At 36.2% G+C, this 25,039-nt stretch overlaps 3 protein-coding genes across 3 annotated transcripts; 1 reads left to right on the forward strand and 2 right to left on the reverse strand.

The window, feature by feature from the left end:
* Positions 1–2,389: 2,389 nt before the first annotated feature.
* Positions 2,390–4,006, reverse strand: LOC124642048 (THAP domain-containing protein 1-like). The gene is made up of 3 exons (XM_047180349.1): positions 3,618–4,006; positions 3,429–3,515; positions 2,390–2,436 (listed from the first exon to the last, which is right to left on the reverse strand). Exons 1-3 carry the CDS (start codon positions 3,799–3,801, stop codon positions 2,408–2,410), a joined length of 300 nt encoding a protein of 99 aa, XP_047036305.1. The 5' UTR covers positions 3,802–4,006; the 3' UTR covers positions 2,390–2,407.
* Positions 4,007–4,150: 144 nt separating this feature from the next.
* LOC124636905 (periodic tryptophan protein 1 homolog) lies at positions 4,151–9,608 on the forward strand. Its single transcript, XM_047173179.1, has 12 exons — positions 4,151–4,338; positions 4,420–4,478; positions 4,568–4,689; positions 4,956–5,029; positions 5,354–5,459; positions 5,793–5,900; positions 6,350–6,524; positions 6,775–6,871; positions 7,235–7,405; positions 8,309–8,481; positions 9,006–9,157; positions 9,501–9,608. The coding sequence occupies exons 1-12, from the start codon at positions 4,255–4,257 to the stop codon at positions 9,569–9,571; spliced, it is 1,392 nt and encodes a 463-aa protein (XP_047029135.1). The 5' UTR covers positions 4,151–4,254; the 3' UTR covers positions 9,572–9,608.
* A 351-nt stretch (positions 9,609–9,959) lies between these two features.
* LOC124636915 (aspartate aminotransferase, cytoplasmic) lies at positions 9,960–23,075 on the reverse strand. The gene is made up of 10 exons (XM_047173190.1): positions 22,783–23,075; positions 22,367–22,474; positions 20,273–20,346; positions 16,961–17,069; positions 14,581–14,798; positions 14,063–14,213; positions 13,088–13,253; positions 12,741–12,812; positions 12,424–12,639; positions 9,960–10,100 (listed from the first exon to the last, which is right to left on the reverse strand). Exons 1-10 carry the CDS (start codon positions 22,892–22,894, stop codon positions 10,076–10,078), a joined length of 1,251 nt encoding a protein of 416 aa, XP_047029146.1. The 5' UTR covers positions 22,895–23,075; the 3' UTR covers positions 9,960–10,075.
* Between the last annotated feature and the right edge of the window lie 1,964 nt (positions 23,076–25,039).

Here is a 25,039-nt window from a genome sequence, read left to right on the forward strand (position 1 = left end):
CCACTTGCGATGGACGTCGAAGTAATTAAGGCTTCGGCTATTTATTTGTACACTACTATACATATTTTTATTATACTACACTACTATATATATTTATATTATACTACACTGCTATATTTACTACTATATTTATTTTTACACGCAACACAAAAGTGTACAATCCTCAGCGGTCGGTGACGAACTAAACATTCGCCGAATGTGTAAACACCACACGCCAAGCTGGGCCAAGATTCCTTTGATGTGTGCCCAAAAAACCGACAACTCGCCGAATGCGCGCCAACCTTGACAAATGTCCGCCAACCTGCACCAATACCCCGTGTACACATTGGTGATGGCGTGTATCGGCCGCACTTGGGCCAACGTGTACTGGGGCCTTTAGATTCCGATTCCGAGTCCAACCATTTTTGTTCTATTTCAAAATCAGTCTTGTTTAGCCTGGGCGCATACATTCGGTTTCCGGATTCGGTTTACTAGTCAGGAATTCCTGATCGGGATTCCGTGACTCTAGCGCACACGTTCCGGGTCTGACTACCTAAACGAACGGAGAAGATTCCGAAACGAATGTCAGGTTTTTTTCGTACAGAAAAAAATAAGAACCTGTGCGCTTTTGTGGACATTTTGTACGAAAAAAGAGCATTTCGGTTTCCGAATCTTAATTCCTGATCCGTAAACCGAATGTGTGCGTCCAGGCTTAGGTCAGTATCTAGAGACGACGCGACGGTCCGACAGACGCAGCGCTAGTGTCTATGCCATTGTTTAATACGATGCAAAGCATTGACAATATATTCTAACGATAGACAAGAACATCCATACAAATAATTTACCCGCTTATGTCGTCTTTTAACATTTTGTTGACGTATTGTGACATGTAGTCATCCTTATTGATGTCATATTGATGTTAATTGCAGAAGTGACATAATATTTTCGCTCGTATTTTGCCTACATTCTTCATTACTCAAAAAGTTTAACTGGATATAGTTAAACTTTTAAAATCAAAAAGTGGATTCAAAATCATGTAATATATTAAAACCAGGAACTTATTTTTAAGGATTTTTTAATATTATTTACGATGTCTTTTATTTTTTTTAAACATAATAAATCTTAGACTTGAAATGCACTTCCAGTGTGATGCATGTTGGTTATTGGATGAAATATATGGATATCGATGCTTGTGAGAGGAATGTGGGGAACCCCGCACCGGGATAAAATATAGCTGTATGTTTTCATCGATATTTACCTACTACCAGTTTTATGGCACATCTGTTTCTGTAGGATTTTCTTAATCTATAATAATTTAAGATGGCGGGAAACAAATTAATGTATATTTGTAAAATTTAATTATAAATGAAAAGTATGATATACAAACGCTGTAATAGCATGAACAGCGTGCAATTTTACTAACTTGACTCTCGAATAGTTAATATGTGTAAGTTTATACCTTAATATGTTATTTTCTATTTTACAATTGTCGTTTCATAGATGTTTCATCAGACATCCATCTGACCTGACGCAAGTGTCAAAATCGATCTGATTTGCTATGCAAAGTCTGCAGTGCATTTCAGTGTGGCAAGCTTTTTGTTCGGAACGTCGATCGATGATGCAAAGATACATTATTAATTCTACCATTATCCGCCGGACTAAGTCGTCGCCGTACGCTAATAACGAACAAAAACATCTTTATCTATCGTTTAATTTTCATCTGCATGATAGGTTTAATTTTACAATAATCAAGATTTCACCGTTATGCAACACGATAAATTAATAATAAAGAGACTGAAATCTTTTGTAATCGTTTGTACGCCTGTCAATGTCTATGATTGACATAGACATAATATTAGTAAACAGGACTGCGCATATAAACCCAAAAAACGAGCCGAGTGAAACAGTTAGTACGGAGGCTGTCTGTCCCTTTCTAATAGGGTGACTATGAGATTAAGCTATGTGAGACAAATCCGAATTTGCTAAGATTATTAAACACAGATTGGTATTGAAGTTTTAACTTACGCAGTTTGTGACCTTAAGATACTAATAAAGGCTTTTAATAATTAGCGGGAATTAGCAGTATAAAAGCAGGAAGATTCGAAGTGAAGACTGTTTTTTTTTTTGTATTTCTACTTCATATATAGACTGCTGAGCCATTTATGTCGCCTTTTTTCTTTTTTTGGGAAGCTATAACAATAGTACAACAGTTTTAAAATCCATCACCCATATTTTGACTCGTTACAAGAATTCATGGGCACCCTAGTTGTTTGGTTTACGAAAATGTTATCATTAGCTTACCTGTGGAACGATATATTGCAACCACCATAGGATTCACTTTTACAAGTATAAACGCAACACTTTTTCACCATTTAAATAGTTTAAATTGATTTAATACAAAAAATACAAACAAAATTTTAAATGCTGATTACGCGCCAAGAATGTTCAGGGTTACCGCTAGAAAAAAAAAAAAAAAACAAAATAAAAATTTATGTTGTTTATGTTTTAATAATAAATACGAATAAATTAATGCGATTGTTATTAATATGTTGACTTACAATTGTTAAAATAAGATAAAAATTTTATGTGATTCAATTGTTTTTTGGGAAGACAAAACTTTTGATCACAACATTTTTTTATGCTGGCAAGGTGTTAGAAAGAGACAAACAGCCTCCGTTCGAACTATCCCTCTCGGCTCGGATTTGCCTCTGTGTATTATGCAACCAATTTAGTACCTTATTGCGTTAGAATAGAGTTCATTTTCGTAAATATATATTTTGAGCGTGCGCAATCTTGTTTAGTAATATTATATCTATGATGATTGACTGTTTATTCCATAGAGCTATAGCTAAATAAGATAAGGTTAAAATATGCATTTGGATCCATTAAATGCTTATAATAACGAAATTTAGACTAATATTTATTAGTATTAATCTTATTACAGTGCCGCAGCAAATGTACTTTTTCAGTTTTAGGAGATCAAGGTCTTACAAGTAGTTATGATATTTGTAGTTATGTCGATTACATGACAGCCGGGAAATGTTTTTTATTAGTCATCTCAGATCAAAGATTTGATCCGAGTTTGTCGTAAATATTGTTGAATAGCGTCGTGTTAATCGGCATTGACAAAGGGCCTTTGTATTTCCAACTGCATGTTCCCGACATTACCGTATAAATAAGCCTATGTTCCCGACGACTGCGCACTGCGCAATTTTTTGTGGATACAATATGTAAACAAGTACCTACCAGTAATAATTATTGTCATATATCATTACGTTTGCTGTATAACCGTGAATTAACAGCCGTACAATTAATAAACAACTATTATTAGAGCATAAATAAAACTTCACTTGATTAAATGCGTAATGATAAGGATGAGAAAGGGCCAAGGGCCATATTGTCTCATTTAGCTTGTGTATAGAGATGGCTATAAAAATAATAAAACTTACGTGTATCTCTCGGCTTGCGCTGGTAGGGGCAAGGAAATATCGATGGGACAGCTGTTTTCTTTAAATATCTATGGAAAGGCGTCATACCTGTAAAAAGATTAATCAAATTAATAAGGCTTATCAAATTATTTTTTTTTCGCCAGGAAGTAAATTGAACACAACATGAAAATGAAAATATTATGCCCTTACCTGTGGATAAACACACATCAATATAATCGCTATCCGTAAAATGAGCAGAACATAACCTCGAATGCTTGGACGCTTTAAAGTTTTCCTTGTTTGTCGCCTTTTCCCACAATCTACGTAATTTGGGATCTTTTGGAAATGTATGTGAACCCATATTGCGACAACTCGATGCTGAACATCTTGGCATTGTAAATAAACAAACTAATTCCTCGGGAAATGATAACAATTTTGACACTACTTCTCGGTCTCAAGCGTATACAACGCCACCACACGGCGAAATGAGACAGTGAAAATATGGGGGAAGATCAAATAGTAATAATTGCCACATGTATTCATTACGAATATAGAACCTAAAATACAGTGCTGTTCGCGGATAAAAATGGGCAAATAGCAGGAAAATAGTGAAACACAAAGGTGAATGATCAAAGGAGGTAAAATAAATAACTCGGAAACGACATCTAAAAGTTTAAAATATTCAAAATAAATGTTTTTTTACATAAAGCAACACTTTTGAAATGCCAAAATGAATTAGTCGTCATAAGTGTCAATGTCATGAAATTTTGATCTCATGTGCACATTGTTTTTGTACATGTGATCGAAGATAAATACATATATTTAAGTTATAAATTTTGCTATTACAATGGACGAAACAACGCCAACAGTTAGTTTAATATCATGCATGCACTTCGTTAGACGGGGTGTGGCTAAAGCAGTTCCAGAAAAGGTACTTAACCGACTATTTACCAAGCAGCGGGCACAACTTTTATAATAAATAAAAACTTCAGCATTTCTATAATTATTTCAGATAGAGTTAACGGAGAAAGAGTTGGAGAAGATCATTAAACAGACTGCTGATGATTTGAGGTAGGTTTTACTGTTAAATTTGGTGAGATAGGCTAAATACTTTCGTGACATTTAATACTATTATTATACTGATGTGTTTAACCTTACAGGATAACAGAGGCCGGTGAAGATCAGTCGGATGATGAAGACGAGGCTGCTGCAGCCCCTAGAGATCCACCGGCCGACCCCAACGATGAGTTCAATTTTGAAAAATACGACGAAGAGGATGATGGTAAAAGTTTCTATATATAATGTCACCAGAAAATAACATAATCTGCAAGTTTACTCTCTAGGAACATTATAAACTTACGTAGAATTCTAAACAACAGATAAATTGTCTTATTTAATGCCCACACTATTGCAATTTGCTTTGCAAACCTTGACAATTATTTTACTTAATGTTGTGCAATTGTGTAGAGGAGCATAACTAGAATAATTTATTAACTCGTAAAGCCTCATATAGATAACAAAATAAGTAAATTATCCTTTTTCTTGCAGTAAACCCTGTTGGCATCGGTACAGTGGCTACTGTACCAAACTTAGGTGATCTAAGTGAAAATGTACAGATAAACGTAAGTTATGATTTTCATGCAGAATACAAACGAAACTTTTATCTCGCAATTAACTTCCACTGCATCCCACTCAGCCACTGACCTGCTTATATGTATTTGTGTACACCTTAAAGAGAGTGTTCATGGAGTTTCTTTCCGACTCTTCTCCGTGAGACCAACTTCTTGGAACCATGCAACTAGTGTGACGTCTCATAAGAGCTTGCAAAGGCCTATTTGAAATAAACACATTAGTCTTTGACTTTGAAAACCCAATTTTTTTTTTTAGTATACAGCATTTATACCAGAATCGAATGCCATGACTCAAATACATACTTGTTTATACAGACAGAAGGGCCCGACAGTGATGAAGAAGATGACATTATCAAGCCTACCGACAACCTGCTTCTGGTCGGACATGTAGAGAGTGATGCCAGTATCTTGGAAGTATATAGTAAGTGAACATACTCTAAGCATGTGTTATTTGTTGCAAACAGTACCTATGTAGTTCGTATTTTGTTGTCAATATTCAGAGAGTCAAACAATCTACTTTGTTTGATTTCTCTAATGTCTCTCTCTCTCTCAAAGATCACAGTTCTTATCCAGTACCTTTACTTGTCCAAACTTAGCCAAATGTGCCTTCATGACAATCAAAATGTATATGTTCATACATTTAAGGCCTTAAGGTGTTTAATGTCTAAGTTCAGATTAGCAATGCTAAATGAGTAAAGCTTTGTCATCAGCTTTTACATTGAATGTACCAGAATGTTAACAATTTGTCCAACAGTTTATAACAAGGAAGAGGATTCATTCTATGTACACCATGACATCATCCTGCCATGGTTCCCGCTGTGTGTCGAATGGCTCAGCCATGACCCAACAGATCCTAATCCTGGTAAGTTTTATAATAATTAAAAACAACTGAATACAATATACTTGCAATGGCTCCTGCCAGTTTTTTTCACAAGCATCCCTTGTAGACTATGTCATGCTCCTGTATAAAAAGTAGCTTACATCTCAATAAATCAAGTAACATTGAAATGATTTTTTTCAAATTAGTTCAGTAGTCTCGGAGACTTGCATGTGCAAACAGCATCTTCAATTTTATAATATTATTATAGTATTGATTTATTTATTAATTTACATGCTATCATTATGGATATACCCAATGCTATAGCAGTAACTAAAAATAAGTTAATAAGTTAATTTAATATAAAATGAAACTGAACATAACTCACAAAATTTAGTACAACTATTGAGAATTCACTCAGATTGCAAGAAAATATAATACACTCTATGCCATACATAAAGAGGTTGAAGTTACAACATTTATACCTTTTTCAGGCAACCTATGTGCCCTCGGCGGCATGGACCCAGTCATCCAAGTATGGGACTTGGACATAGAGAACTGCTTGGAGCCAGCGTTCAAGCTCGGCAAGAAACCTAATAAAAAGAAGAAGACCAAACGGGTTGGACACAAGGATGCTGTGCTTGATATGTCTTGGAATAGGAATTTTACGTGAGTGATTACTAGAATTTTTTGTTTATGTTTAAAATTTTGATGACTTGTGTAGTTGTCACACATTAGCTGCCTTTCTGCTGCATCCCTTGAACTTCTTTCCGTACGTGGATAAAATATAGCCTAAGTTACTTGGGGATATTTTAGATTTTTAATACTGAAATAATTTTTCATATCAGTTTAGTAGTTTTGGAGCCTTTAGGGTATAAAGAAGAAAATAATGTTTCCCTCATTTTTTGTATGTTTTCAGACATGTGCTAGCAAGTGGATCAGCTGACAACACAGTCCTCTTATGGGACCTGGATCAAGGCACACCACACACTAAAATAAAATGTTTTGAAGATAAGGTATGTAACCCATCAAAGTAACTACATATTTTTTCTTGAAACTGCTGTTTTCCAGTAATACAATTTTACGGTTCAAAACAACATAACATGTAAAATTAAAAAAATATAAGATTATTTGATAGCAATTTTGGACCGACATAAAAAAGACGATTCCCATTTATGTATGTATACTTGTGCGTAATTATCTCACGTGTGACTGAACCGATTTTGAAGCCGATTTCAGCATAGTATTGTCAGTTTTAGATACATTATTGGAGTCGGTTTTATTTTCTTGGAAAAAGTTTTCTTTGTATACTGAAATAGGTTCGTTGTTGGTTTGAAAAGCCACTATTTCACACATTACATATTATATTTCTATTGTAGGTACAATCAGTATCGTTCCACCCGTTCGAGGCGCAGACGTTGCTCTCGGGCGCCTGCGACGGGTCGGCCCGCGTGTCGGACTGCCGCAGCCCCGACGCACACCGAGCGTGGTCGCTGGCGCCCGAGATAGAGCGGGTCACTTGGAACGTGCAGAATCCTTTCTGTTTTGCTGTGAGTATCATTTAGCTTCATCGTTTATTTAGTGGTTAGTTTTTTATTTGACCATTATGTTGGGTTGTCTGCTATTATTAGGGTCTGTTCACACAAACCGGCTCTGAGAGGAGAGCAGATTCTTATCACTTTGAAAACAGAGTTTTTAGTATTTGTAATTGCATGTGTACTGCTTTTGTCATTAAGAGTACTCGGAGGTGCTTGGTGTGAAATAAAAAAAGAAGAAGGCTCCGATCGCATACTTTTTCTCGATCTTGCAGCCGTTTGGCTCCGATTGCAAGCTCTTTCAGCCGATCGGAGCCGATTCCGGTCTATGTGAAAAGAAAAATGCGCGCCGATGCTCTACTGTGTGTGAACGGACCCTTATTGGTCTATGATGGTAACCTAATAATTCATCCTAGTTGCTAGGTAACGTCCCGCAACCAGATAAAAAGTAGTTAATGCATTATGTGACTTGGATACCACCTACCCAAAATTATATAAGGTGCTTTAATATTACCTGCCAGGACTTGAATGGGGGGTAGTATTGCGTTTATAGATTACAGTAGTGAAGAAATTTCGTTCCCCGGAACAGTCAATTCAATTTGAGACATTAAACAAGTTAAATTAACATTAGCTCTACTATGCATAACGTGGTTCACAAATTACGCGCGTAGTGTCGCTTTGTCAATGAAAACAACAGCTATCTCTTTCTATCTGTTCTGCAAGAGTGGCAACGCGCGACTCTACTGGATGGTTTTAAACTAATAAATTAAGTCAAATTTATACGTATTTTTTTTGTATGAAAAAAATATGTCAAATAATCAATTATTTATCTTTACTATTGTTATCTATAAACGCAATACTACCCCCCATTCAAGTCCTGGCAGGTAATTTTAAAGCACCTTATATTTTTATTTTCAGATGAGCAACAACACAGGCAAGGTAGCATACGTGGATTGCAGACAGGACTCACCTCTGTGGACACTGGATGCTCACGAGAAGGAAGTCACGGGACTGATACTGAGCGAGTCAGTCCCCGGACTCATGGTCACACTCAGCACTGATCAGAAGATGAAGACGTGGGATATTTCTGGGTAAGTGTGATAACATCTATAGGGCATTAAGTGTATAATGTTTTGTAAAAAGCCGGAAGAATTTATTGGTACCTAGTTGGATTTTAGATAAATAGATCATCTGAATTAGTCCAGTCTTGTCGCTAATAAGCATAACTTTCGCTTGTGGTCCCACTTAGTTCCACGTTTTTCCGCGGTGTCGCCCGCGTCCCGTGGGAACTTCTGCCCTTACCGGGATAAAATAAAGTCTATGTCACTCGCAGATAATGTAGCTTTATAGTGGTGAAACAGTTTTTTTTAAATCGGGCTAGTTTTTGAGTTTATCAAATGAAGAAATATTTTTTTTGTCTTTTTAATATTAGTATAGATTTCTTCATGACTGCCCGGGTAACTGGGTCTAGGAGGTCAGACAGGCAGTCGCTCTTTGTAAAACACTCATACTCAGCTGAATCCGGTTAGACTGGAAGGCGACCCCAACATAGTTGGGAAAAGGCTCGGGAGATGATGATGGAGAAAGATTTTCAACTTGTACATTTTGTCCGCAGAGCGGCCCCGGTGGCGGTGAGCGAGCGCGTGGTGCGCGCGGGCGCGGCGCTGTGCGGCGCGGCGTGCCCCGACGCGCCGCACAGCGTGGCCGTCGGCGGCGACAACAAGCAGAACTACATCGAGATGGTCGACTTGAACATTAGTGAGCAGTGTGAGTATAGCACTTTCAATTTTGTTTGTTGGTAATGCTAGTTACCTACATAGTAACAAATATAGCGTATGATACTGGTGACATATTTTTTAATAAAGCGAAATTGACCATTTTGTTTGGAGTAGAATAGATAAGAATATCATTTGATTGGATAAAACATGCAGAACATATTCTATTCTATTCTAGTAGAGCTTTGGTTGAGAATAGCAACTGCACCCTGGAAATATTTTACAAAACAGCAATAATTTAAACCTGATTTCAAAAGCACCTCGCCATATTTTAAAAAGGACGATATTTAGTTAAAAATTTTGTCTGTTCTCACAATATGCTTATATCATTTTAGATACTGAACGATTCGGCTCGCGGCCGCTGCTCAAACCTGCTGTCCCGGCGCCCGATCCTATGGAGACATAGATTGTATATATTTATATAAATAAACTATAAAATTGTATACATTGTTTTTTTTTTCATTAACTTTAGTAGGTACATTATAGTAGCAAAGAATAAAATATCAGAGCAATATTATATTGAATAATGCCTTGAACATATGATCCAATCTGACTCCCAGTTTCTCACTGAAAAGTAAATATATAGCATGAACTTGATCTTTTGAATTAATTATTGTTACCGTACTTATTTGTAAATCTGACGTCAAAGTGATACATCAGTAAAGTTACAGTTCATCCCATCCTATTCCATTATATTTGCAGAAGTAGAAAGATAGGACATGCACATAAAGGCAATGTTAACTTTATTTATAAAACCATCCCAAACATAGTAAAATAAAATGAGTAGTACGGTCTGTGTTGTTATTATTGGTGTTTAATTTATAAAATTTAAATATATACACATAGGTAGATATATACATTTATGCCCCGGCACCGGTAATACAACACATACCGTTAATTTCGATCTCCACTACAATTTGGACCGAGTCTCGTCGCTGCAAAAGAAATTAAATATTTCATCAAAAAGGATATTTAAATAACAACAAAACTCTTTATAACAACTGAGATTTATTTCGCAACATATCTTAGTAATAATCCTAAATAAAAGCAATGAATGTAAATGGCTCGTTTAGTTCCGAACTAAAAGCATTTAATACTGCAATACTGGATTTGATTTAATAAAAAATAAATAAAAGCTGTCAGCGACCCAAACTTGGTCATATAAATATTACATTGAACACGATTTACATTAGCAGTGTATATCCTTCAAAATGTTTTACAATCTTTATAAATAATTTTTAAAATTGGATCACAGCCAAATTAACTGGTAATTACATATTTTTTGACAATTATATATATGTACATTACAAAAATATTATTGCTCTGCGTTTTTAATACTATCAGTGATTCGCAGTGAAGAGTTACCAGAATAAATATTATAAAGCTAGGTGTAAAAAGCTAAATACAGCTGTTTTAAATTCGTAACTGGCAACCCTAACATTGAGCAATAGTGTGGTGTTTTATGGTAACTTTAAAACGTTCAATAACGAATATAACCAAGATTTTCATTGGGACAAAATATATAAAAAACTCTAGGTTTTGAAATGCAAATGTAAATCCTATATTTTATTTAACAGTTTTGTAATAAAATGCAATGTTAAAATGAAAGAAGATTATAATGATAGCCTCCTTTTTAAAATGTACTATTCAGTATAAGTGTGAAATGAGATTTTATAACATTTGATCGTGTCTTTGATCTGCGCTAATGATTTCACGAAATGCCTAGTCGTTGTATGAAAATTAAAACTAAAAGCGGTGACCACGTTGTACAATTTTCTTGAGACGGTGGTCAAACGCAAGCTATCCGTAATACAAACTCTTTAGTTGCCATATTGGTTTAGCTCTAACAATTTTGAAGAGAGACGTAGCTGGCTTTTTACTATCCACGACCTCAAATTATCTAGTAGTTGTACTAAAGGGATTCAAAAGTGCAATATCAAGAATTCATACTAGGGATGGCTTTCTTGTTTTAAAATTTCTATAAGACATCCTTCTTGAGAAACAATCCGGGTCTTGCTATTTATTTCATGCGCAATATAATCTGTAAATATATCATAGTGTTTTATTATTCCTGAGTATGTATATAAAAATAAATGACCATATCACTGGAATAGATTTATATCGAGATAAATATATAATAAGTATATATATATTTATATGTATATATTTTATTTAGCTACACCTTATCGATATACTAAAACAATAAGAATGGTCTATATCGACGACAGTAAAAACGTTTCGGTTCGTCGATATAAATTCCATTTTATAGAGTAAATACGCGATTAGGTATTAAAATTCCCCCATGGAAACCATGGAAATGGTTTAACCAGCGATACCAAATTCAATAATTTTTGAAGCCATGCGTTTTAAGGCCAAAAGCCAATTAATTTTAATAATCTCTGTCTATCTTGGCTTACTGACGCCAATAATATCATAATTAATTTTAAGACTACAATTAATATAATTTCGCGAATAATCTCAAATTGCCATAGACAAAGAACCGCTGACATAAAAATATACACTATAACGCATAAGGAGGTCTATATACATATGTTTTACACTATGAAAATTGCACTCTATTGCATAAATTGATATATACCATGATAATACACATTGATGGTTTTTTATAACGGTACAACTATGGTTTTATATATTTTACTAGAAAACCAGATATTATACGTATTGGTCTATGCAAAAAATAAATTACTTACTCAATACGAGATATACTGTGACCATATTACGTTCTCTATAGCTGTGCATTTGTCTAATAAAAATTACTTTACCATTACCGACTTTAATCTCTTTGTATTAAGGTTGAATGTCGTGTGAGCGTAATTCTTCTCTTATTTTTTAGACACTGTATTTTTAGCAATAAAATTAAAAGAAGGCACGTTGTTTCACGAATTGGTGTGTAAGATAGCAACATTTGTTATCTTAGAAAATACTTAAGGGATCTTATGTTCTGTTTTAACCGCATTTATTTACGCTCACACAACATTTTAACCTTTAGCATGGCATTCCTTAGAAAATTCAATCATAAAGTTGAGATCCGCAAATACTATTCGCTTTCCATACTCTTTTGTTATGAACCTATGGAATAATCATGGCTCAAATTATTTTTAAACGATTTTAAAAAAGAAGCCTCTATCGTTCTTTTTTCTCATACTCAAGGATAGACCATGAAGGTTGCAAGCCTCAACTGACTGACGAAAATAACTAAAGAATCCCATTCACGCTACAAATAAAGAAACAAATTACTCGTCAGCCGGGAACTTGGTGACGGCGTCGTGCATGGCCCGCGCCATATATTGCACGTTGTTCGGATTCAGACCACAGACGTTGATACGGCCGGACTTCAGAAGGTAGATGTGGTATTCCTGGATTAAATGCTCAGTCTGACGTTGGGTCAGACCAGTGTAGGAGAAGAGTCCGATTTGTTTGACTATGTGATCCCAGTTGCCGGGTGTGCCCAGTCTGGAAAAAGGGAAAACATTATTAAAATTGTTGAAGAAATCACAAATATTTTACATGTATATAGTTTTATAACTTGTAAGTAAGATCAAAGAGTAACTTACTTGATAAGCTCAGCTCTCAAGGCTTCTCTCATTTCAATCACTCTCGAGGACATAGCCTTGATGTGTTCCCTCCTGCGCAAGGAAAAGAAACATTCATTATTTATCTATTATTCATCATCTTCTTGGCGAGTTGACGACGAGGCGACGTTAACGTTGGCGCAGCGCAAAAGTAACCAACGTTTGCGCCAATGTTGCGCAAACATCGGACAAACGTCGGACCCGTAAAACGCTAGTGGTAAAGCAGCCTTATTGTACAAGAATCTAGCATATTTAATCACTTACATATATCTATGATTCTTTTGAAGTTAACGAGTTAAAGACATTTTATGACCAGTTTCGGTACCTACCACTCGTCGAAGAGCTGCTTGTTGGCGAGCACGTTGGTGACGACGCGGGCGCCGTGCGCGGGCGGGTTGGAGTACATGCCGCGCACTATCCACGTCAGCTGCGATTTCATGGCGGGCACTACCGACGCGTCCGACACTACGATCGCTAGGTTGCCTACACGCTCGTCTGGGGAAGATAGGTTCTTGTTATGTATGTGAAATGCAAAAAAAAAAATATTTTGGTCAGTGCCTTAAAGGTTTCAAGTTTCAACTTCATACATCCTCCGAGCCTTTTTCCCAACTATGTTGGGGTCGGCTTCCAGTCTAATCGAATGTAGCTGAGTACCAGTGCTTTACAAGGAGCGACTGCCCTAACTGACCTCCTCAACCCAGTTACCCGGGCAACCCGATACCCTCGATTAGACTGGTGTCAGACTGTTACTGGCTTCTGAATACCCGTAACGACTGCCAAGGATGTTCAATCAATGTTATATGTGGAATGCTAAAACTTATTTGAAAATTATAGTTCGGCCATTCAGAGAATGCGTTCCTGACACGTCGCGATTGAACTGACGACGTAATAACATTCATTGATTATTGATATAATAATGTTGTTTTAATGCTCCTCAATTGTTAAAACGGTAAACAACCAGCAAAAATATTTTTATCGTAACTGCAACGCCATTGCAAAGTTACGTCGTCAGTTCAATCGCGACGTGTCAGGAACGCATTCTCTGAATGGCCGAACTATAGTTCCATTAAAGTTTTAAATTATGGCAAGAATTGACGACTGTGTTTTTTTTTTCAATAAGTAATATTAAAATTCGTTCAACGAGAGAATTAAAATATCTGTAAAACTTCTTTTACATATATGTTAATGCATGCGGTATGTGGGACATGACCGCTGAAAGGTTACAATGTTTGAACTGCAAAAACGACTCAAAATAAAGGTCCCTTTCAGGACAAATTACCTATTGCATAAAAAGTGACACTCACTATACAATCCGAAGTTCTTAGCGTAAGATTGGGCGCAGACGAGCTCGAAGCCTCGCTTGACGAAGTAGCGCACGGCCCACGCGTCCTGGTCGAGGTCGCCTGATGCGAAGCCCTGGTACGCGCTGTCGAAGAACGGGAACAACTTGCGCTCCTAAAGGAATAATTATTATAACGTCAAACTAAATGTTTTTTAAGATCATTTTCACAGTGGCAATTCTGCAGTTTTTGAAAGAAAAACGGATATTTATGTTTTTTTTTTTTATTTTGAGCGTAAATTATACAGTACCTCAAGTATACGTTTTATTGAAGGGTAACACATAATATATAACAGAAAGAGAGAGGCAAAAAATAAAGTTTCCGTCCGTTAACCAGATGTTGCGAACAGTTATAAAATTCATAACCGAAAAAAAAATACAGTTATCATTTTCAAGCAGTGGAGAATTGGAGCGAAGGAAGAAGTAAACAGATGATCTTGTTCACAAAACTGAAAAGTCTAATATATATATACTCTAACATACCTCCATAACATCAGCAATTTTCTCCCACTGCTCCTGAGTGGGGTCGATACCAGTAGGATTGTGTGCGCACGCGTGCAACAACACTACAGAGTTCTCGGGTGCCGAGCGCAGATCCTCAATGAGCCCCTCGAAGTCAATGCCACGCTGTTTCGCATTCCAATAGCGGTAGGTGCGAGGGTTCGTGAAGCCGGAGTTCACGAATACCAGGTGATGGTTATCTGAGAGAAAAGGGTATTTTGTTAAAGGCTGTTTGCTTGTGGGAGTCATCATTTCGGCCATAGGACGTCCACTGCTGAACATAGGCCTCCCCCTTAGATCTCCACAGACACCTGTTGGAGGCGACCTGCATCCAGCGTCTTCCGGCGACCTTCATAAGGTCGTCTGTCCACCTTGTTGGTGGACGTCTTCGTTGTGGGAGTGAGGTAGACTAAATGGATCAAGAATATGAGAGCGTACTATAGAAAGTGGTCTACACATAAGCATGGATGATAACAAATATGAGGTACGAAAACGAAACGAAGAATAATATAATTAAGGTTTAGTAAGTTAGCTAAATAAATAATAAGAAAATACAAATTAAACAAGATAAAATTGCTAAAGATGACGAAATACAAAAGGAACTAAAGAGAGTTGAAAGAGAATGTAAATATTTTCCTGTCCTACTTCCCTGACTATCAATATGTATAATTAATAATGCGATTATTAATATAAAACACTGATAACCTGAGCATATTTTCAATTTTTAATCATCTTTATTCAATTACACTACTGATCTCAAGAAGACTAGAAATGAGTAATTTTAGGGGAGATGATGATGTTAATTTTCGCGCAAACGGCTGAACGGATTTCAACGAAACTTGGTAGCTGCATACCTTATACATCAAAATCACATATAGACTACTTTTTTACGTGAATGCGGGAATTACTTCCCTCGGGAAGGAAGTGAAACCGCTACTAGAAGCTAGTAATCCCTACTAATATCATAAATGCGAAAGTAACTCTGTCTGTCTGTCTGTTATGCTTTCACGTCTAAACCACTGAACTGATTTTAATAAAATTTGGTACAAAGATAGAGTTGACCTTGAGAAAGAATCAAGGATAGTTTTTATCCCGGACTTTTGAAGAATTCTCTTGGGAACGCGATATAACCGAACTCCACGCGGGCCAAGCCGTGGGCGGAAGCTAGTAAAATATAAATGTCCTTGTTTTTACTGGTTGCAAATATTATGTATTTTATGGCCTTCATTATCGTCCCTGAGGCAATCCTCGATAATCTATTACTCAGTAAAATCACTGATATATCTCTGGCCACCACTTATATACTTATCTAAGGCACTTTATATGTATCTGAAGATAAGTACCACTCTCCAATGAAGTATTTGAACTACGATTACGATATAATCTTACGAATAATGATTTAATTAATGCAAACAGACTAATCGACATTATATGTGTGTAATATAGTAAATAGAAATACATGTTACACAAAAAAAAAACACCTTTTTCGTTACTTCTTTTGGTTGTGTCTAAAGAAACTCTTGATAAAAGAATGCTCTCCTGCGGCTCAGTTGGCAAAAAAAAATTACTTTTCTCTGAAAAAATGGCCGAACATTTATATCTTCTATGATATCTAGTAAAAAACTCTTCGTTAAAATAAAGGTCTTTTGAACTTATTTTGGATCTACGAACCTATTTGTCATTGTAAAGCTACTTTAACACGGGATATTAATTTCCTATTGGGATCGGAGTTTTGCAGGATACGGCTAAATCACGTCTGAACTCACATATATAAATTACTAGCTTCTGTCAGCAGTTTCACTCGCGTCCCAAGCAAACTACTTGCCGCACCCGGATGGGGATGAAAAATCCTATCTATGCAAAGTCCTTTCAAAGGATCTAAGCTACCTCCTCACCAATTTCCAGCGAATTCTATAGAGCCGTTCTTGAGTTATAAGTAGTTGTATTTAAGTAGATTATTGGCTTGATGCTGATCATTTATTTATTTTTATTTCACAACATATTGTCTACAATTAAAAAAAAAACTAATAGTTTTAAAAACTAAAAACCACGCTCGTTGTGTAGGTATGTAATGTCACCATAACTCAGAGCGTGTGCAAAATTTCATCCTAATCGTAGACCGGGAAGTGGGTCAAATTAAGATCAGACATTTTTTTACATGCATAGTAGTACAAGTACAAGTACAAGTGAAGCTAATATAAATGTTTTAAATTAAACAAAAAAAAAATATTATAGTTTTTTTTAGATATTGTGACTAAACCCTATCCTGCAAAAACTAGATCCAGCTTCATACAACATTGATATGGGGATATGAACATAAGCGCAATGATGATAGGTGAAAAACAAGTGCACGCTAACATACCCCAGGTGGGTACCGAGTAGTAGAAGTTGGTGTACTTCAGATGTTTATTCAGCAGCTCAGCTCCGACGCGAAGACTGCCCGTTCCTGATAGAGTTTGTACGCCAAACGCCTAGAAAACACACATAAATTTAACATGTGAAAGACGAGAACGTATGTCGATCTTCTAATAAGACTCAGATTTATGGAAGGGTAAGTTCAAAATTTGAACGTCAAAAACAAAAGATAGCTCCTAAATCGCCCACGCCCATGGTGATTTTCTATGTGTTTTTGCTGGGTAGAAGTGGCGCAACACATTCCCCAGCAATACATGCCTGTCTGTTACGTTTGGTCTGTCTTTAAGGTTAATATTATATGTGCAGTGTATATCTTCAATCTAGGTGTACCTACAGCATTTGAGTACGCGAAGTGCTTCTAAAGGTCAACGATCTTGATTGGACTTTTAACACAAATACATATTAAATAAATAAACTACCTGGGTACCTACTACTCAAAATAATGATTTAATGAGGTAATTTGTTATTATTGTATTTACATTGACTTTTAGCCGGTTTCTATTTGTAAACTTAGTTTTAAGTAAAAAGTCATAACAAGATTGTTTACCTTCAGTTAAGTACCTACTCAAATGGAGTTACAGTTGAAATCCTGGACAGTGATAATATTAGTATAGTTCGGCCATTCAGAGAATGCGTTCCTGACACGTCGCGATTGAACTGACGACGTAATAACATTCATTGATTATTGATATAATAATGTTGTTTTAATGCTCCTCAATTGTTAAAACGGTAAACAACCAGCAAAAATATTTTTATCGTAACTGCAACGCCATTGCAAAGTTACGTCGTCAGTTCAATCGCGACGTGTCACTGTACCAAATTTCACACAAATCGATTCAGTAGTTTAGGCGTGAAGAAAAGACAGACAGACAGACAGAAAGACAGACAGACAGAGTTACTTTCTCATTTATAATATTAGTTAGGATTGTTAGCCGAAGAGTTATTTTTCACGCGATAATCTGAGCAGCTGGTCCGATTTGAAAATCCTTTCAGTGTGAGATAGCCCGTATATCGAGGGGGGCCGTAGACCACTTTTATCTGTGTGCGCGGAGAGAGCGCGAAACCGCTGGCGGAAGTTAGTTTCCTTTATTATTCCCGTAGAATCACGCCATTCAATCTTTTACTGCTTTTAATTATAAGACAATAGGAAATCATCATTTTCTCGAGCATATCTGCACTCGATCTAAAATTCTAAAGAGATCATTCTTATCTTGTAATGACCTTGGCGTAAAAAGTAACGACGATTTTAAAATAAGTTATCACCAGTCAAGGCCATTAAAGATTGCAGCTGATCGTTAATCCAAAAAGTATGAATGCCTTGAACTTATCGTTTAATAGCTTTCTTATCTGGCCATTTCCAATCGTGAGTTAACACTGATTTGCAAATCTATGGCTTTAGTTACGTTCGAAGGAGTTTTATTGCTGACATTGAAGGACAATAGTGTAGTAGATATGCACTAGTATGCAGCTGCGCAAGGCCAGTGGGGGGCGTAGATATACCAACAATGAGAGAGCGACCCCGATGTATGTAATTGATTCTCACGAACCTAAGTGGGTCGACAAGGCAACATGTGTTTATTTGATAAAAGTTAACTCAATTACCTACGCATGAAATCTCCACAAAGTACATGCTGAATCTTTTAGTAGATTTTATTAGATAATACTGTATTTACGAATTACTTAGCTATTTCCCACGATTCACCCGCGTACCAAGGGAACTACTTAGTGGCGGATTAACGTATAAGCACTACAAGCACGTGCTTGGGGCCCCCGTGCTCCAGGGGCCTCCATCCTCTGCTGGCTTTTCATTTTATACCTACATTTTATCGAGATTCATCCACAATATGTCCGAAATCACAAGGCGCGAGCAGTTCGGGAGTGACCCTTCATACACCCCCGCCTCTAAACTTGATTGGTCGCAGTGCTGTTGATTGTTGTACGAGTACGATCGCAATGATTTTTTTTTCATTTGTACAGTTGTTATACAATTTTTTTTGGGTTCTACTCATCGTTGGGCAGTTTTAAAAGAATTAATAGGCAACGATAGCGTTCTGAAGTCGCTATCGGACACTCGTTGGGAAGCTCACACTGTAACTACGAGTGCAATACAACAAACATATCCGAAAATTTTGGATGCTTTAGATCGGTGGTTCTTATCCGGTGGTCCGCGGACCACTGGTGGTCCCTGGAGGCCTTCCAAGTGGTCTGCGGACCAACGTCGCGAAGCAAAGCTTGTTGTTATCGATCTTATGTTTATATCCATCTTACTTGTCCAACAGAAAGAAATGAAGGTTTGAAATGCAGCCCTTTTACATAATTTTGGTTCTGAGTCTTAAAAATAATTAAAATTTCGCGCTCGCTTCTCTCGCGTATTCAGAACAAAAAATTAAGTACATTTGGGATAAATTTTACCACCGTACGAGTCCGAAAAAAATTTCGCGCTCGCTTCGCTCGCGCATTTGTAACTACATAGGCATCACGGTCGCTTCGCTCGGTCAACTTCTTCAACCTTCCATTCCATTCCTTCCATTTACATTTAAGCAATAGAGGGTCTGTGCTTAGGGCCTCGGATACTCTTAATCCGCCACTGACTACTCCACGTGCCCTGATAAAAAGTAGCCTATTTCCTTTCTCAGACCTATGTATGTACTAAATTAGTTCAGTTTTTTGGCGTGAAATGCGTTCAGACAGACAGTTACTTTTAGTAGAAAAAAATGTGCCCCAAGTGCCTAATTCTAGAAGGACGTAAGTAAACAAAAACCAAACGTGTTTTTAACGGCACCCAGCTGGTGTATGATGCAATAAATAAATTATTGCTTAACATGTATGTAAGTATGTATTTATAATGGTGTGACCATAGTGCGTCAATGATTAATTGTCACAACGACGCGACCGGCGCCGGATGCTTTCATTTGTAAATAAATAAACGTGATATTAACGAATGGACATATTATTGAAACATGCAAAATTGCGAAATGTTGGGAAAGAGTCAAAATAAACTTTAGCTAGGAATAATGTTAAGAAGAACTGTGTAATTGGACAAAATTTTAATGCTGAGAATACAGAACGTTCTTATCAAAACTAAAAGATTTTCCACGCGAAACTTACATATTTGCACACAGACCCTTTTTTTGAAAACGGAACTAACGTTTTTGTAGATAGAACTTTTTTTTGCACTCGGAACTCACGTGTTAAGGACAAGATAATGATTTGTTATACTCTAAGTTGCTCGTGGTGGTGGTATAATAAAGTAACTTACACGTCCAGAGGCGATGGCGGGGCTGTCTTCACCGAGGAGCATGGCAGTCGATGCAGCCGAGAACTGCTCCATTCCTGAGGAAGAAACTCTCATTATAGGTATATGGAAGCTTAGCTGGGAAATTTGTGGCACCACTTTTTTTTTTCTCAGTAAAAAAAATACAGGAAGTGGCTGTGAAGGGCAGTGAGTTCGAGTTGGCTCATGGTTGGCCCTGGTCACTAGCTGGGGAGTTAAAGAAAACGAGGCACTATCATATACAGGAATTAATTTTAAGCAGTGCACAAAAAGAAACTGGTGGTCCAGGATCGTTAACAGAACATATCTGCATCATCAGTACTTTTTTTTTCATTTTTTTTTTAATTTCTGCCAACAAAAACATATTTTTATGTAGGTATGAAACTTCTATGGCAACAATTTTTTGTTCGCTATGACGTAAATCGTACGATTCTGATTATGTTTATAATTTATATTAAAGACATGAAATAACGTAATGATATGGGTTTATCGGCGTTATCTATCGCCTAATAAACCATGAGCGGTCAAAATGTGACTTATCACTAAGGAGCACTTAATAGTAAAGCTGCCTCCTCAATGGGAAGAATTAATTGCTTGACTCAGTACCAAATGATCCTATATTATTGTCATGTGCAACATTATTTAAAGCACTCTCTTAAGGTCTTTGCATACATGAACGGCAGCTGTAAGCTGTTAGCTAGATTCAAGCTCGATTTCACCCATAAGTTAATCGCTGGGTTGGAGCTGCGCCGTGCAGTGCCGATCATGTATGCTATGACCTTAACTCCTACAATATTTCAAAACTAGTATTTCTATTCTATTTGTAAATTGGGCAGTCCTCCAAAACTGATATCTTTAGCACTAGCATCAACTAGAATGCATTTCCAGTCCATTCAATCTTAAAGAACCACCTTTATTATATGAATTTTGATAGAATAATTTGTTCATTGATGTGTAATATAGGTAAAACAACAAAGAAGTTAATTTATCTGATAATGATGTTATTCAACATATCTTTTGCACACAAACATAGATATGTATAAGATAATGATAGTGCACATGGTTATGCAATGCTAAGTACCTATATATTATAATGTATAAGGTCATTGTTATGGAGAAGATAATTATTTGTATGTAAGTATGTATAATTTATATAAGTAGAGAAAATAAAGTAGCACCAAATACGCGAATAATTTTAATCAAGAAAAAAGTAGATATTTATAGAAAACTGTAGTAGTATAAGAAACACAATTGTTTGTGTCCGAAATAAAAGGCTTATTATTATTTATAATTTATACAGCTTTGGTAAGATGTGTGGAAAATCATTACTTTTTTTATAAATACAAAAGTGATTTAGTTTGTTTATTTATCACAACAATAAGGTTGGAATGACTGAAACATCATTCTCCATGGTGATAGGTGATGCCTAGGATCATAATATGATAGGCTACTTTTCATTGGGCTTGGATTGAACAAAGTTGCAGGTGATTTTTTAAAATAGTAAGATGTTAGTAGCGTTTTTTTTACCATGAGCAAAAAAACAGTACAATTACAATTTCACATTGACACCATTTTTTAAACAAAATGTCTTGACTACAATCCATTAGTACCTACTTAACAACAGCTAAAAACAATACTTTACAGTTTTTGTCTTATCACAGTAATGTGCTGTGATAACTTATTGATTTCCTATTTAAAAGCAAAATGTTATACAGATAAGGACTTAATATTACTTGATAATTTGTCTTCCGCCAGTTTGCAACATTGAGCACCATGAAACTGTTTTTTTTATAAATATTTTATATCAAGTTGTACATGAATGTAACAATTTTTTTTTTCATTAGATGAGTAGATTTCATCTACTGCACCTTTTTAAAAAAAACCCAAGGCTGGGTTATGTATGTTTACTTTTATTTAGCTTATTAATTGTTCTGGTAGTTTTACCCACAGGACTTGTAGGTGGATTATGACATGAATGAGTATATATTCCAGTGTACAGGGGCTCAATAAAAATACTGATCAGATTTCGGACAGATAGACGGTAGAAATAATGGTTGGTTGTAAAGTTTTGTTACTCACCAAGAACTGGGAGGTACTCGTGTAAGAGTGTTTCATCATTAGCCATCTGCTTCTCCATCTTTCTTACCACAGGGAGCACCCAAGGCTTGCCATTCTCATCCCTATACGCTGCAAGAAAAATATCACAACTTCAATAAACTAACCAGTATGAAAAAAATATTATTTAATTTAGAACAGTCTAATCAGATTCCAATTAGCAAAAACAACTGTTACACAAACAAGATGACTTAACTTGTAATCAAATTACATGCACCAATAATTATTGTATCCGTATTACGTAGTGTACTGGTGTTTATCACAACAAATATAATAAACATTACATAATAAGGTTAAAAGGGGACGGCATGTCACAACAACAAACGCTAAATATACCGGTATTATCCGGAAATCTTAATTTTAAAGCAAATAGAACTTACCGCCAATACTTAAATTAATTTTAGATGGGTGAGGATCTTCCATATAGAGTCGATTTAGCTGGAAAACCTCAATAGGAGGTCCCTGTTGAACAACTTGAAAGCGGGAACCCATTTTTATTTTATCACGCGACTAATCAGTCAGAAGCTTGAACAACAAGTGTGCGTCGGTAATTATGCCGATACAAGATACTGCATTCGGTTCCTGGCTGTGAATGAATAATATGACGATAGTGGCCGGTGTATTTTATCATTCGATAGCACTTAACGCTTAGATTGACCTTTCAATGACAGAAACGTCACTCACTTGTGGCAGGCAAATGTCCAGTGTTACCAAAAAAAAAATTACAAAACTACCGAAGTTCCAACTTGCACAGAGAAACAATTTATGTTTAGCAAAATACTGATTTTCTAAACATATTTTTCAAATTAACAGGTATCGTCTGATTCATGGTGATTAATGCTCAATCCTTCTCCGTATGAGAGGAGGCCTGTGCCCTGCAGTGGGACGATAAAAAAAAAGACTGTGACAGTATAATAACAGTCTGATTCATGCATCGAGCTTAGAATTATAAGGAGACGCCGTTTTGATATTGACGTATCTATAGTTATATAAATATGAAACAAACTATGCAACATAGTTCTGTCTCACTCTTTCTAAGCAGATAAGTGTATTTGAAAACAGGGACAACAATATTTTTGTGATTGCGTAAAATGGTGACATTTACTTTTGAAATCCTTCTGCGTGCCATATCTGGCCATATATGTCATGGTAGTTTTGCTGTCAAATAGGTGCTCTTCGTGACTTATTTTTGCTATTTTATAGAATATCACTCGTGTTTACTTTTAAGACTTTACTTTTTACCTTTTTACCTTTTTTAAGATTATTTCAATAGTGAAATAATCAACGAATATGCCTATGTGTTGTATTGTGAAGTGTGGTGCTAGGAAGCACCAAAATCAAGCTGGATTGTCTTTACACAGGTTAGGAACCTATTTTTGCTAGAAACTACATAAAATAATTCACATTTTATAAAAAATATGTTACGGGAACATGAATTGATGGTGAAAGTACTTATATTTTGGTTTATTTCTGTATAAAAACCTATATTTAGAAATAAATGTTGTTTACAATAACATGTTATATTGGCATAGTGCTGTGCAGTTGTCATAATAGTATCGATATAATATCCACTTAATAAGTCTGCTTTTACAAATTTTAACATCAGAACTTACTGTCCCTAAGACACTGAGCCCTCAGAGTTGTGTATTATTTTCAACAAAACATCAGTTAAAAACATTTTGATTAAAAAGGCGTATTATAAAATTCAGGATTTTAAAGACATATTTTATTGAAAATAATATGTTTTGCCTTTTTATTTTCACATGATGCTCCTACGGCGACCACGGGCACGGCAGTGCTTCCGCACAGACGAGCAAATCGGAATGCAAGCTGCAATATTTGCTTGAGAACTTAGTTACCGAGTATAGATTTCGAATTGTATAAATATTTTTTTCTTAGCACTAAAATTGTTTTGTACAATCGATTAATACATAATTAGCTCCATTTGCATTATATAACTTTCTCATGAATAGCTTGAAAACGATTTTAAATTATTGTATTTTTTTTAAGAGAGTATCTCCTTATGGCGTTTCTTGCGGATTCTTCTTCATAGGACCGAATCTTTGGCACCCTGCAACTATATAGTCTGACGTGAAAGAACTTTCATAGGGCTATTTGAAATAATAAATAATTACTTTGCCTGTTTTTTTTTTTCAAAGGTGTCACCCTACTGAAATGACTCCTCCCATTTGGTTGATGTTGTTGAGGTTATTAGTATCAGTGAAGTTAATGTGATAGTTAGTTCTATGACGAAGAGATTATTTATACTCGGTTATTTTTATGCACCCAGTAAGACTCGTACATACTGTCAGCTGGGATCGTGCCCAAAAGGCTGGCTGCATTGCCACGCTGGATGGCAATGCATATCCTTTGGCCGAAGTATAGGCCAGCCCTTTGGTCACGTGTGGACTCCACTAATCGCTTACTGATTTCTCGAAAGAGTCTGTGGGCACTTGGGCCCCATGGTCCCAAGGTTTCAACCCCAAACGGCTCAAAAATGCAATTGCCGGTGAGGTTTACATATTTGTGCTGTTTGAGGTTTTCCGCGGCTGCAGCAGCTGCACCGACACAGCTCGCCGTACTGGGAAGGTGGGAAGGTGCAAGGGTGTCGACGCAGGTTGCGTCCCACACCAAAGA

This window comes from Helicoverpa zea, chromosome 2 (assembly GCF_022581195.2).
Source record: "Helicoverpa zea isolate HzStark_Cry1AcR chromosome 2, ilHelZeax1.1, whole genome shotgun sequence".
NCBI classification, from domain to species: domain Eukaryota; kingdom Metazoa; phylum Arthropoda; class Insecta; order Lepidoptera; family Noctuidae; genus Helicoverpa; species Helicoverpa zea.

Excerpts from the sequence above, each read along its gene's own strand:
- LOC124636905 (XM_047173179.1), top strand. The coding sequence starts at position 4,255 with ATGGACGAAACAACGCCAACAGTTAGTTTAATATCATGCATGCACTTC. Across the intron at positions 5,030-5,353 it reads GTGAAAATGTACAGATAAAC|ACAGAAGGGCCCGACAGTGA; the intron begins GTAAGTTATGAT and ends TTGTTTATACAG. Across the intron at positions 5,901-6,349 it reads CCCAACAGATCCTAATCCTG|GCAACCTATGTGCCCTCGGC; the intron begins GTAAGTTTTATA and ends TACCTTTTTCAG.
- LOC124642048 (XM_047180349.1), bottom strand. The coding sequence starts at position 3,801 with ATGCCAAGATGTTCAGCATCGAGTTGTCGCAATATGGGTTCACATACA. Across the intron at positions 3,516-3,617 it reads TGATGTGTGTTTATCCACAG|GTATGACGCCTTTCCATAGA; the intron begins GTAAGGGCATAA and ends ATCTTTTTACAG. Across the intron at positions 2,437-3,428 it reads GCGCAAGCCGAGAGATACAC|CGGTAACCCTGAACATTCTT; the intron begins GTAAGTTTTATT and ends TTTTTTTTCTAG.
- LOC124636915 (XM_047173190.1), bottom strand. The coding sequence starts at position 22,894 with ATGGGTTCCCGCTTTCAAGTTGTTCAACAGGGACCTCCTATTGAGGTT. Across the intron at positions 17,070-20,272 it reads CCGCCATCGCCTCTGGACGT|GCGTTTGGCGTACAAACTCT; the intron begins GTAAGTTACTTT and ends TGTGTTTTCTAG. Across the intron at positions 13,254-14,062 it reads TAAGAACTTCGGATTGTATA|ACGAGCGTGTAGGCAACCTA; the intron begins GTGAGTGTCACT and ends TATCTTCCCCAG.